The following is a 14737-nucleotide window of genomic DNA, read 5'->3' on the forward strand; positions in this document are numbered from 1 at the left end:
TGGGTCTTTCCATGGAAAACATAGTAGGCCTTTGACCTTTGCAAGTATAAAAATCTAGATACAAATTCTTTGAACGATCACTACTTTAATGAATGATATAGGCAATGAGGGGCAACCAAGTAAACTTTTACACATTTATTCTAAGGCCTCTTACAAGCCACCTAGCATCCACCAAAAGCGGATGCCCAAGAACACTTGCCAATGAGGTAAACAAGCAAGAAAAAAGAATAATGGATGAATACTTGTTCGAGGAAGCTTCTATGCCCAATGGAATAACACATGCTCAATGGTAGTTTTGGGGGCTTAAACTCGTGTATTCAAGCAATTACCCTAAGATCTTGGCAATCACACAACAACCATTACATGGAAATGAAGTTGCACAAATTCTTCATTTTTCAACCCATAAATAATGCCTATGAGGTGTTCTTCATCCTTAGACGATCCTGTCCCAAATCATCGAGGTCTTGTACACTTTTTGGGAGTCTTGGAAGTAAAGTGAACATGGTGTGACATGCTATTTTGCCTATTTACTTATTGAGTATATGCTAGCATGTACTTGCTAAATTCTTTGAAAGTCTAGTCAAGGTGACTTGGGCATGGCATTACTGTAACTTTAAAGCTTATTATATGCACAAATGTAACCTAAATGCAAATGCGATAATCGATGGATGTGATAACAAATCAAGGTAAGGAAATTGTTAAAACTATACACAAATTAAACCTATGCAACCACTTTTAAGACGCGAGGAAGCCTTTAGAATTATACATAGGTAAAATGTATGCAGTCGTAGTTTGTGATTTAGGGTTCAGAAAAAGACGGGTTCGCTTCAACATAGAACTTGTTCACCTTGGAAATAATCTGTCTCTAAAACTTTTATCGCTCAAATTTCTCAAGAATAGTTGTAGTTTCTTATTCAACTATGAAATGCCAACTCAATAGAAGAGAAACTTCCCTCCTTCACCTTGGAAATAATCCGTCTCAAAAACTTTAGTCGTTCAAAATTCTCAAGAATAGTTGTAGTTTCTTATTTATGTATGAAATACCAACTCAATAGAAGAGCAACTTCCCTCCTTTTTTAATGTTGTGCTTTTCGATATATTTTATTTTTATTTGATGGACTCACGTACCTTTACTTGCTGTAGGAATTGAACTCGTGATTACCCTCGGCACACCTAGTATTCCTACCAATTGGGCTGTTGCTTTGGGGTAGGGCTACTTCCTTCTTAGATAGCAACGAAAAGGATTGAATTCCTCTTCCTGAAAAAATACGTTTTTGGAACCCTGATTATTGATAGACCTTTGAAAGTTTATATATATATGTATATGTACTTATATATATATATAGATAGATAGGTGTAAACGTGAGAAGAGACGAGTGCAAGGGAGGGGGGAGTCGAGGCAAGCTGGCACGTGGTCTAAGGAATGTCAACTGAGAACGTGAGAAGTTGAACAGGCTCATATACTGGGGCACAAACCGGCAATTTTCTTTTGTACAGGTATCCATGAGACATCGTCCTTGAAGGCGGAAACGAGCAGGAGGGAGGGAGGCAGGGTCACAGAAGAAGATCAAACGAGTAGAAGAAGAAGCAGAAGAAGCAGAAGAGCCGCAGACGGGAGACGACGCATCATCCCGATCCCTCACCCGCATATCGTTATCGCCGCCATGGCGGGCCTCCTGTCCATGGATCCTGTCCCTCTTTCCGCAGATGGTGAGAGCTACGTGCCCGCGCCTTGTCCTTCCGCTTGCCGCGCCCCGCCGCACCCTCGCGGATCTGCTGCCAGCCTGGAAGACGCCCCCGACGCCGATTCTGCCTCCTCCAGCCCGAGATCGGAGAGCTCCAGCTTGGTAACGGCCCCTTCCGATCCGGATTCGCAGGATTCAAGCATGGAGTCAGCGCATTCCGCGCTTGAATCGTCATCGAGCTCGGCTGATCTGGCGGAAATGCCCCAGCGCGAGGCTTCTCAAAATATTAGGGTTTCTGCACATACTGTCTCTCGCAGGGATTGTAGTGAGCATCCTCGTTGGTATGGTGGAAGGGATTTTCTAGCGGAAGATCACCGGGATGCAAATGAAGATCAAGCTTTCGAGCAGGTAACTGTTTCCTCTTCTCTTTTGTCCAGAGGGAGCGAGCATTTGACTTCCCTGAGCGAAAATGTACAGGCCAGTCAGGAGATCAGGGTTGACGGCTCTACCATGTTGAAAGAGTGCTCCCATTTGTCTACTCACGAGGTTATAGCCCCTCAGGTTCACGCTTCACTAGAGAAAGTTGCGTCCTTAGGCAGTCAAAGTGATACCAATGACGATCCTGCATTTGGCGAGGATTTGCAGTGCCAAATTATGCAGGATAACAGAGTTTCTGGCTCCTTCTCTCAGAGTGGATCGGGGAATCAAGTTTCTTCATCCCTTCTGGAATCTAATTCACAGGAATGCACAGATATGTCTATGGAAGAGGAGCCGCAGCAGCCACCACAGCGGTCTCTTAGCAGAGCTTCATCGTTAAATGCCAAGGCACCAGAATTTGTACCCAAAGTTGTGCCACCATCTAGTACAGTACCTCCTATGGCTCCGCCCCCAATGCATACTCAGATGCCACCACCTTTGGTGATACCACTGAATTCAACTCCAGGACTCCTACCTATATTTCCTGCTTCTCCACCTATACATTCTCCACACCTGGGAGGATTTCCCCCACCCATGGCTGGTCCACCTCCTCCTCCCATACCTAATTCGATGATGAACCCTATGGCATTGCTTGGGCCTGCCCCATCTAGGATGCTGAATTTGCAGTTATCAGGACCTCCACCACCTCCATCAATACCATCACCAACGCTTATGATGCCTCCACCTCCTTTGGGTCTCCCAGGCCATCTTCAGTCTGGACTTGTGCGGGATCTGTTTGCAAATCAATCTTCCAATACAGAAGTTGAGGTCATTCCGGATCGAGAAATGCCTGAATCGTTGAATCCTTCCGTGGCTTCATCTGCAAATGCAAGGCCTGCACTGACAGATGAATTGAAGGCAAAGATTGTGAAACAGGTATTTTGTTTGAACATGCTCTTACAGTTGACAGCTTTATAACTGTAACATCAGCCTGTCTGCCAGCAAGTTACTTTTGTGGCATATTTGAGTGACAAGTAGTTTCACAGGATGTTAGCTTGGCACAGATGTTTTCAACTAGATAGCCTGGACGTGTGTTGCAGGCTACCTTTCTCTGACTGATTGAAACTGCTAAATGATAGGTAGAGTTCTATTTCAGTGATACCAACCTTCCAACAGATAACTATTTGATGAAACTTGTGAAAAAGGATCCAGAAGGTTTTGGTATGTATGATACGTTGTCTACTTTTGTTAATTGAATGCTAGGAAGTAAAAGACATTAAACAATTTTTAATTGGGTTTTTGTAGTTCCCATTGCAATTGTGGCAAAATTTCCAAAAATGAAACAACTTGTCAAAAACCCGGCACTCGTGACTGCTGCCCTGCGTAGCTCAAAACAGCTGGTAAGTACTTTTTTTTGTTTCAATGCTTTGTGTGTGCATGGTGCTTTACATAAAATGAATCTTGAACTGAAAATGTCTCTTTCTCCACTAAGGTAGTAAGTGAAGATGGCAAAAAGGTCCGCCGGCTTCATCCTCTTCCACATATTGACCTAGATGAAGTCAAGGTGTGTGCTTCTGAAGCTGCAAGCTGTCCGTGCTATTTCACAGTGCATCTGAGAGTCTGATAATCAAATGCTTGGCAACTTATTTATGTCATGTTTGTTGCTTAACAGTCTCGAACAGTTATTGCTGAAAACCTTCCAGAAGATCACTCTCATGAATCTTTAGAAAAGCTTTTTAGCTCTGTTGGCAAGTTGGTCTCTTTCCTGTAAACCACAACATTGTTCAACTACCATTTTGGACTAGCTCTATGCTATCAATGTACTTACTTGATCTGTTTATGGCAGTGTGAAAATGGTTCGGGTATGCCAACCAGAGGCAGTTAATGGTGCTAGTCAATCATCTGCAAAACTTACAAAAGCAGACGTGGTTGTCAGTAACAAGGTGATACTTTCAATGTTCTAGCAATTAAAGCATAGAAAGCTCTTTGGAACCGAGAAGGCTAGAAATGCATATGCATAGCTCTCCTCTGTTTTACTGCAAGAAAGTTCACCCATGTAGTCAGCACAGTTCCCACATTCTTTGGATGAACCTGTACGTTATGCTTATATATGACTCTTTGATTGTGCAGTTGCATGCCCTCATTGAGTATGAGTCTGTTGAACAAGCAGAGCGAGCTGTAAGTGCAAGCCTTATTGTACTGTTACAGAAATTGGTTTACATTTTGATAATGTTGGCTTCATTTCAAAATGTCACTCTCACTGACTGGTGTCATGCATTTCCCCTCGATGTGTTAAGTCAAGTGTCTTGTTTTTATGTTCAGGCTGCAGACCTCACTGACCAGCGCAATTGGAGAACTGGACTGCACGTGCGTTTACTGCTGAGGAGGGTGGTAGGTCATGTTTATTTTCAAACAAAAATTGCAAAGTTTGTAATTGCAGGAATTAATTGTGCACACCTTGTTGTGCTATTGCAGTACCATCAGAACAAACAGCCATCAGCTGGTAAAAGTCACAATGCTAATGATGTGATTGATGGGAATGCTGCTGAAGAAGATCCGTCTTCTTTAGTTTCTGATGCTACCCCTGAGAACTGTGGGGAAGAAATTCATGTTAACATTGAGAAGTCTGATGACCCTTTGGTGAGTTCACTTTGCTTTTGCACATCACTGCTATTTCCATTAGAGTTCATCACGAGGCACAGATACAATTTTTAAGTAGTCAACATGTGCCTCCTTGTGATTAGTTCATCTTAGTTGTACTCATTTGAACATTGGCATTCATTAGCTGAACAAGGTCGTTACCATATCATACTCTTGCCTAACTTGCAATATGTTGTCAGAAATATGCAATTTGTGGGGTGTTGCAATGCCAAGGCCATCAAAAATCAGATTTCGTGATGGTTTGCATGCTGCTTCTCTGTAATCAGACATATTGCTCTGTTGCAAGGCACTTGACCCGACTTAAGTGCTTCATTTGAACTGCACATGCTATTCATAAACCTCTGAAAGGATAGCTGTTCTGGTGCACAGCATAGACCCAGTAATAGATAAAATTTAATGAAGAAAATACATGTTGACACTGTCAACATGGCAGCAAATAAATCCAAAAGTACACTTTACTAGGAGCAGATATGTGTAGATAGCAAAAGCTGACATATAATGATAGCCTGCGAGGATGGTGCTTGAAGCATGGGAGTAATGGCACAGATGAGAAGGGGGGGCATAAGCATCTGGAAACAAAGAGCATGATTGCACAAGAACATAAGGCCATGTAGAAATCCGATGCAAGCAAAAGATAAATTATGGTGGCATAATTTGACTTATATGAGTGTCGGCCATAGATCTTCCTGCTTCTACCAGTTGTAAAGAAATGCCCTAACACAGGAACACAAATACAATCATATAATAAAGTACAAATTGATAATAGAACACAGTTAGGATTAGGGTAACTCAGAGATAATGAATGGAGTGAATAATCTGAAATGAAAACTACTGAATATACAATGCTCAATGCAGCAAACATACTATGTAGTGAATGAATATTGAATCTCGAATTCTAATGTCTTAAGGAGCAGGAGATGGTAGCTCCATGTTAGCAAACAGCCTCTTGCTGATTGCCAGGCAGTAAACACAACTTCTAGATGATGGTGGTCAGTTGGTGACAATAGTAGATGGTGAAACAGGTGTTGAAGGTGGTAGATGGTATGGGGCAGCTTGGGTTGAGATGTCCTCCATAAACAGGGTGTGGACAACGAAACTCTAGTGCCTCCAATTTGAGAAAACGAGATTAAACTGAGTGGGAGGGCAGCTTATCTATTTATAGAAAGTTTGGGGCCTCTCAAATTAGGGTTTACATGTGGGACATTGAAACTCTTTAGGATTGCATTTCTTTTTAGTAAAGATAGTTTAAGTCAAGACATGCCTTAATTTTGGTGGCTTAACATCTCCTCTCAAGTCCGAAAGGGTCCAAGAGAAGGTGGAGTCATACTTCACCCATGTTTTACTCAACAAGTGATGGGCATTTCTTTTGAGTAGCCCAATTTGATGGGTCTTATGCTTTTTTAAAGACAATAAATGAACTGTAAGGGTAAAATAGTCTCCTTTGCTAAAAGATTTAAGAACCATTCTTTGGCAAGGGTGTTGGTGAAGTAGTGGTACATAATGAGGTAATGTTAAGGGTAAGTTGCCATGGAATTGCATAATTGTGATTGCCCAAGACTAATTGCTATGCATGTGAATTTAAATCAACCACTTTTTCACGAGGTGAAAGAGGAGTACACAACACCTTGCATTTCCCCTTGGATCACCCATGTATTTGCATCCTATTTACGTGAAATAGGGCCCTTATAAGAGATGAGAACCTATGAGAGAAGGCTCCCTCCAAGTTGAAAACCCTTGTGGCATAGGGCCCTTGGAAGGGATGAAAACCTATGAGAGTAGACTCCCTCCAAGGTAAAAACTTTTGCATTATGTATGCATGCTCTTGTGTGCCTTTTTGCACGTATGACCACCATCAAGATGTCAATAGAAAATGATGTGAGTATATGAGAATATCAATACTGTGACCAAAGTCCTCTCATCACTAAATATGCTATCCCCTCTCACCAACCAAAGGTGAAAGGGAAAGTTATGGACCGCCTCTCCTCAATATGCTAATATCGAAAGGGGGAAAGCGAGGGATGGACCAAAAGCAATACGATGTCGAAGGTGCTTGAGTATTGGTTTGTTGATTGACTTCGTTAGAATGTCGGTATAATTTTTTGATGAAGGCATGAACTCAGGGCAAATGTTGCCTTACTCCTAGTGTTTAGTGAAATAATAATGTACTCCCATGTATTTGGCTTTGTTGTTGAAAATTAGGTTGCTAGCTAGTGCGATAACACTTTGATTGTCATAGTATAGCATTATAGGAGCCTCACTTATTCCTTGTGGTACTATTATACAATGCTTGGTATTCAGCCTTAGCTGAAGATGTAGTAATAGTCTCTTGTTTATGGCTCGACTAGGAGATGGGAGTGGAGTTGAAACCAGCCTTCCTTGGATGGGTGGTTATTCCTTGATTACAACTTAGTTATATTAGTAACATTTATTACAAATCTGAGAAAGGCAAAATAACTTATAATCTTGGATAATGAACACCCTGTTGGCCCCAAAATTGGCGCCCCTTTTAATAGCTATAACTTAATTGAAGGAGTTGATGTTAAATGGGATTCTCCCAATCCCTTTCGGTATTCCAACTCCCCTTGTTGTCCAAAATGACAAGCAAGTATTCAATTTAATTTGCCCCTTGATTCAGGCAGTTAATTGGCCTTCATCCACTTTGATGGAGATGAAAAATGCCCCAAATTCATTGATTTGTTGGCCCCTCCATTTAAATTTGGCTCAAAAGAGCTTCAGCCTTGTTGAATCTCGAAATCTAAATTTTCTCAGCCTTTAGTGATCTCAATGTTGTAATCTTTAGAGCAGGGCTGTGGAAAGGTTGGGAGATGAGAGAGAATGCTAAGGAGAGAGAAAGTTCAGACTTTCTTAGTGAAGAACTAAAGAAAATCGGTCATTTATTGTTGTTGCCCTGTCTCAACAGCTTGTACATGTGGCACTTTTGCTATTGATTGGTCTTCTCTTGCTCTCGGTTGCCTCAAGAGGTCCTTCAATGGCTGCAAATCAGACCAGCAGCGTCTTCTTCCTCTCTCTTGCAGGCTAAATGCACTAAAATGCCTCTCTCTAGTCTCTAAAGACGTTTTTCAATTTTGCATGGGCATTTTTGATAGGTGGTAGCCTCCCCAAATGATATTTCTAGCATTATCCATAATTAAATATCAATTTTTATTTTTTAAATTTTTTTAAATAATTATTTTGGTGCCCAGAAAAATAATCTAATTGAGCAATAATTAAATTGGCTAGGCAACTTTCATTCCCAAGTGTCCTTGCGTCATCTTTGATCCAGATTGGCGTTAGGTATCATTAAATGTGACTTCTCAGTGTCACCAACTAACACTTATGGCCAAATGAATGACCTAGGCCAAGAACTGGCACTAGATACCACCAAGTACCTTTGGAACATAACTTATAGCAACTTTTGTCTTTGACATCTCGGTCTTGGGCTCGTAAATTTACTCTAATCCTAGCTACATCTCACATGTGTAACCTTTACTTAACCATGTGATTAAAAATTAATCCATATGTTAAGTGAGGTTTCAAAAATATATGTTCTCATGACAGCCCTCTCCCTTAAATCCTTGCAATCATTCTCAATTGCACTGTCAGATGCATCAAGAGCAATATAGTGGACTAGAATTTCCAAAGGCATCATAGTTTACACAACATTGCGCATTGTTGCTCAACCATTCCATATGCCCAACACCTGCTGAAAATTACCAAGCAATCATAATATAACGTAAGACTTACAAAGAATCTCAAAAACATTACCAAAGTATCATGTGACATGTCTATTTCTCATGAGCTCAACTCATTTGGCAAAACCAAACCACAGCATAGCATAACCAAGCATAAACCATGGCTAGAACATCGTCTCATAGTATATGCTGTTGTCCATGGAACTAGATGTAAGCCATTGAAAATTGAGTATAATCTGATCATAAAAACTGATCACTTGTTGATCTGAGAATTGATCACAAATTGCTGCAAAAGTGACCCCAAACTAATGACAAACTCATTGCAAAAACAGTCCAGCAAACAATGCAAAAATTGATTCCAAAAGTGACCATAAATGGTCCTCAAGCTGAACAAAAAATGAGCTGAAAGTGATCAAAATTTTTGTCTTAAAATTGAGGTGAAATTCATGCCAAATTGATCATAAGCTGATGTAAAAGTATAGTTTCAGTGCCTAGGTGAAACTCATACTTATCTGCATACATCTCATAGTGACTAGTACACTAAGTAGTGACCTCATGGCAAACATATTGTCACCACAGTACATTGGATGCATGCTGAATACATTTGAGATCCACTAAACACGAGAGTTGTCCTTAATTGGAGGAGTGGAAGTGCTACCTTTCCCTTGAGCATCAGGCAATACTATGGATCCTTGTTTTGTTGAACTTGATGGAGCCCGAACTAAAGACGGCTCTAATTGAAAGGCATCTAGGTGAAGCTGCAACAATTGAGGATGGTCTACTAAGTCATCCTCTTCCATCCATTTGGTATCCATTGGTGAATAATTTTGAAATTTCACGAAGTAGCTCTTGGAAACTTTAACTTTGACCTTTCTTTCCTTATGTGTCAAAATCTCATCCAGCTCCTTGACCTCAGGCTGAATTTCAGTCGATATATCCTTTGTCACATCACCATGAAAAGGCCTCAATAAGCTGATATGAAAGACATTGTGTATCCGCCAATGTGGAGGTAATTTCAGCCGATATGCCACATCGTTGATCTTCTCCAACACTTGGAAGGGTCCATAGTATCTTATACTCAACTTCAGATTCAATCTTTCTCTTACTTTCATCTTTTTCAACCTTGTCTTTTCAAAATGCAGCAATACATAATTATCCTCTGTAAACTGCAAAGCACGTTTGTGGTGATCAGTTGTTCTCTTTTGCTTTTCCGGCGATCTCTAAAGTGCATATTTTATCTTTGCATAGGCTACATCCAAGTTTTCCACATAACGATCAACCTCAAAGATCTTATCCTTAACTTGCAGAATAGGTGATACCTTCTTGCTACCCTACCACCTCTTGTGGTCTAAAACATAGCATGTCAAAAGATCTAACAGTGTGGAATTTGCTTCCTGAGTGACCATCTGTTTGCAGATGGAAGGATGATGAGAATTTCAGTGTGGTACTCGTGTTCTTAGACAACCCCTTTCAAAATAAATTGATCATCCAAGAGTCTCGATTACTATTGATCGACTTTGGCATACCCTGATACTTAAAGATGTGCTGTAAAAACAATCGTGCCATATGATCAACCTTTATTTTCTTCCTTATTGAAATAAAATGGGCTTGTTTGCTAAACTTGCAAATGATAGTCCATATCGTATCATTCCTTGTAGGTGTCTTAGGAAGCTAAAAAATAAAGTCCATTGCAATGCTTTGCCAAGGCCTATTTGGAATAGGCAAGGGTTGTAACATACCCGGCATCTTTTGCCTATCATGTCTTACCTTTTGACATACGATGGATGTCCTAACAAACTGTTCTACATGAAACCAACGTTCCTCATCGGATAGGATAGTAAATAACCTGATTAAGCACTATTTACAGCAATTAATAAATTCACAAAACTGAAATGCACACTTCACCATATAATCTTGGACATTGGACATCCTGTTGGTCCCAAAACTAGCGCCCCTTTTGGTATTTATTTAACTTAATTGAAGAAGAAGTTGATTTACAATGGGATTCTCCCAATCCCTTTCGGTATTCCAACTCCCCTTGCTGTCCAAAATGACCAGCAAGTCTTCAATGTGATTGGCCCCTTGATTTGGGCAATCAATTGGCCTTCACCCGCTTTGATGGAGATGGAAAATTCCCCAAATTCATTGATTTACTTGTCCCTCCACTTGAATTTGACTAAAAATAGCCTCAGTCTTGTTAAATCGAAGTCTTGAAGCTTCCAATTTCTGGCATGTTTCTTGAGGTTATTGTTGAATCCTAAATTTTACTCAGATTAGGGTTTACAGTAGAGAAATTTGAAATTTCTAAGCCTTTGGTGACCTCAATGTTGTAATATTTGGAGCAAGTTTGTAGAAAGGTTGGGAGATGAGAGAGAATGCTGAGGAGAGAGAAAATTCAAACTTTCTTTGTGAAGAATTGAAGAAAATCAGTCATTTACTGCTGTTGCAATGTCTCAACAGCTTTTAGATGCAAAGAATTGACGAAAATCAGTCATTTATTGCTACTGCCCTGTCTCAATAGCTTGTAGATGCTGTCACTTGCTGTTGATTGGTCTTCTCTTGCCATTGGCTGTCTTAGAAGGTCCTCCAATGGGTGTAAATCAGACCAGTAATATCTCCTCTCTCTCTCTTGTAGGCTAAATATACTACAATGTCTCTCTCTAGCCTCTAAAGACGTTTTGCAGTCTTGCATGGGTATTTTGGACAACTGACAGCCTTTCCAAATGGTTTATCCAGCATTATCCATAATTAAATATTAGTTTTCAATTTTTAAATACTGAAAATTAATTTAATAACTATTTCGGTGCCTTGAAAAATAAACTGACTGGCCAATAATTAAATTGGCTAGGCAACTTCCATTCCCGAGTGTCTCTGCGTCATCTTTGACCATTAGATTGGCGCTAAGTATCATCAAATGTCACTTCTCTAGTATCACTAATTGATACTTATGGCCAAATGAATGACCTAGGCTAATAACTAGCACTAGATATCTCCAAGTACATGTGTGGCATAACTTATAGCAACTTTTGCCTTTGACATCCCGTGATTTCCTCAGGTCATGGGCTTGTAAATTTACTCTAACCCCAGTTACAACTCACATGTGCAACATTTACTTAACCATGTGATTAAAAATTAATCCATATGTTAAGTGAGGTTTCAAAAATACATGTCCTCATGACATTGCATCATGCCTCAAAGTTGGCCAATAAAAGAAATGCTCCACTGCCTTGACCTTGGTATCAATACCTCTATGTCTTGCATATGGAGGAGCATGACTTTCAGTGATAACTTTGGCCCTTAACTGCGTTGTGACACAATCATCCATGCATCATCAAAAGTCCATCTCTTAGAACAAAGTGTTTGTTGGGATAAAGACCCGGTTTAACCTCCGTGTATAGTACACACACATTGTACATGTGAATGCACCCTTACGTGCCCTAAGTATAAATACATTTTATTCTTTGTGTACCAACACATTTTGTTGGTACACTCTTATCGAATTGTACTTGACTCTGCTCTCTCTCTTCAACTGTGACACTCTCACACTCACTCCTCGAACTTTTGTCACTCTCAGCTGAGCTCACCAACAAGTGGTATCAGAGCATCAGGTTCCACGCGCTTCCGAGATCTGACGGGATCAGTTGATAGTGCTAATGACTAGCAGACAGCTGGAGTTCTTGTCGACTTGTGTGTCGGGCAGTTGCAGGCGAATAGTTCAGGCGATTGGTGGCGTGTCCGGTTGATGGCAGGCAGAAGACCATGCATGCAGGAAGCGACCAGGTGTGTTGGTCACAGGCAGGTGACGGGCTGCAAGCGATGACTGGCGGACGACGTCTACAACACGCGTGAGGAGGTCTAGCGCATGGCGAGGAGATGCCGGCTGGACGGTTGCGACCTAGGCCGGTGGGTCAACAGACCCCCCTCCTCGTCATATTTTTTCTAAAATTTAGGTTTTTCTTTAAAAAATCCATTTTATCCCCTTTCCTGTGTGGAAGTACAGTTTCTAGATCTGTGCAAATCTGGCCCAGAAAAATTGGGGCTTCTCCCAGATTTGACATTGCTTATGCCTGTCAGTGATTTTGAAGTCAGGAATTGCAGACATTGCGTGTGGTGACCTCAATTAATTTAGGGATTTTGCCAAATTAGTCACAATTTTGCTCCTTAGCAAAATTTCTTGATATTGGATCCTAGAAATTTGGGGCTTTTTATGTATTGGCAAAGTTTTGCTCAGCTGGGCTTGATTGGTTGACATTTATGCAATTTTGAACTTGAAATTTTGGGGATTTGCGTATAATTTGGTAAATTTCTGCACTTTTTACCCGTGTGGTGAATGGTTCATGTACAAACAACAGAGATTTATTTCTGGTTGGGAAAGAATAGCAGTTTATTTTGCTGGTTCAGCTTGTGCTTCTGTAGTTTAGTGCATTTACTCTTGTGTTTGTGATAAAATGGCTGCAACTTCTGCAGTTTAGACATCAAGAGTTTGATGGAAATCAAACGTTTTGATGGTCATGGCTTTGACCTTTGGAAAGACCGTATGTAGGGCATTTTGTTTCTAAAGAATTGTGAGGATGCTTTGTAGGAAGATAAACCTACATTAGTGTCTGATGCAGATTGGGCCAGAGTAAATAAAAAGGCTATGGCTTACATAAAGATGGGTGTCATTGATGACATTTTGACAGACATTAAGGGTTTAGATACAGGTTATGTAATATGGAGAAGCTGAAAACTACCTATGAGATCACCACACCTGTTAATCAGGTGCATTTAATGTGCAAGTTGGTGAATATGCGTCTGGATGAGTCAAAGTTTGCAGTTGAGCACTTCAATGCATTTACAGGGATTCTAAATTAGTTCAAAGATGCCAATTTGGACTTTGATGATAAGTTGAGGGTGATCTTTTTGATCATGAGATTGCTTGACTCTTGGGAGACCTTGGTGGTTTCACTCCGCAATAACCCCAATCTCTCATATGATGCGGTGAGGGGTTCTATCTTGAATGAAGAAATTAGACGTATGTCTAGTGGAGAAGGCAGCAACTCAGCTTATAATGTAAGAGGCAGGGTTGAAAAGAAAAATGCAAATGCAGGACAGAGAAATAGGAGCAAGAGCAAAGGAAAGGAAAAGAGTGACATTACTTGCTATTACTGTGGTCAAAAGGGCCACAAGAAACCTAATTGCAGGTATTACAAGAAGGAACAAGAGAGAAAGAAGAATGCAGGAGATAAAAAGAAGAAGGAAGATAAGACATATGCATCATCTAAGGCAACCAAAGGCAAAGAAAAGGCCAATGTGGCCTCTAGTGTGGTCATAGAGGAGCTTTCAGATATAGAGGTCGATGTATTATGTGCAGTTGATTATGATGCCCTTGTGTGTCACATGCAAGATATGGAGATTACCAAGGCTGATGTGATTGATGCACTTTTGTCAGTGGATGATGGTGTCACTCAGACTTGGATTGTAGACTCTGGTGCCTCTTTCCATGCAACTCCTTGCTTGGAGTGTTTTGCTATGTTCAATGCAGGCAGCTATGGAAAGGTGTATATTGGAAATAACCATGCTTGCAGCATTGATGGGATTGGCACTGTACACTTGTCTTTAGACAATGGTTAAGAGCTTCTATTGAAAGATGTCAGATATGTGCCTGGCATTAAAAAGAGTTTACTATCTGTTGGTTAGCTTGACTTGCATGGCTACACCACACTGTTTGGTGTGGTTTGTGGAAAGTAAAAAAGGGTTCCATGCTGATTGCAAAAGGAACCAAGAAGGGCACTTTGTACTGTTTGCACTGTAAAGCCTTGAATGGCAAGTTTCTTGCAGTTGCTGAAATTTGCAGCCACTTGGAGTTATGGTATAAGAGATTGGGCCATATGAGCCAAAAAGGACTTGATGCCCTTACCTCTCTGAAGAGGGTTGATGGAAAAGGCTCTAAACTTGACTTTTGTAATGAGTGTCCGTTTGGAAAGCAAATGAAAAATTCCTTTTACTCTGGTGTCTCTCGTAAGTCCAATGTCTTGGACTTAGTGCATTCTGATGTATGTAGTATGCCCGTGAAATCGTTGGGTGGTGTTGCATATTTTGTCTTATTTATTGATGACTGTTCTAACAAGATTTGGGTATACTTGCTGAAAAGAAAAGTGAAGTGTTTGCTGTTTTTAAAACTTTTCATGTATCTGTGACCACTTAAACAGGTAGAAAGCTGAAATGCTTGAGAATTGATAATGGGGGTGAGTTCACATCGACTGAATTCAAGTCCTTTTGTGATTTGCATGGTATTAAGAG

The 14737-nt window shown here is 40.6% G+C and overlaps 1 protein-coding gene across 2 annotated transcripts in view; it reads left to right on the forward strand.

Moving 5' to 3' along the window:
• Positions 1-1368: 1368 nt before the first annotated feature.
• LOC148040059 (uncharacterized) overlaps positions 1369-14737 on the forward strand; it is a 28408-nt gene continuing 15039 nt past the window's right edge. Inside the window, exons 1-10 of one of the 2 annotated variants that reach the window (XM_087696535.1) lie at positions 1369-2093; positions 2163-3038; positions 3242-3323; positions 3408-3502; positions 3595-3666; positions 3775-3854; positions 3949-4045; positions 4233-4280; positions 4425-4493; positions 4578-4742. In XM_087696535.1, the coding sequence (XP_087552661.1) occupies positions 1665-2093; positions 2163-3038; positions 3242-3323; positions 3408-3502; positions 3595-3666; positions 3775-3854; positions 3949-4045; positions 4233-4280; positions 4425-4493; positions 4578-4742 (2013 nt within the window). In that variant the 5' untranslated portion in view covers positions 1369-1664. Of the gene's footprint in view, positions 3039-3241; positions 3324-3407; positions 3503-3594; positions 3667-3774; positions 3855-3948; positions 4046-4232; positions 4281-4424; positions 4494-4577; positions 4743-14737 lie in introns of both variants that reach the window. The other variant, XM_087696532.1, reaches the window with a different exon arrangement.

This window comes from Lygodium microphyllum, chromosome 2 (genome assembly GCF_053477565.2).
Source record: "Lygodium microphyllum isolate KBCC chromosome 2, Lygodium_microphyllum_v1.1.10, whole genome shotgun sequence".
Taxonomy (NCBI): domain Eukaryota; kingdom Viridiplantae; phylum Streptophyta; class Polypodiopsida; order Schizaeales; family Lygodiaceae; genus Lygodium; species Lygodium microphyllum.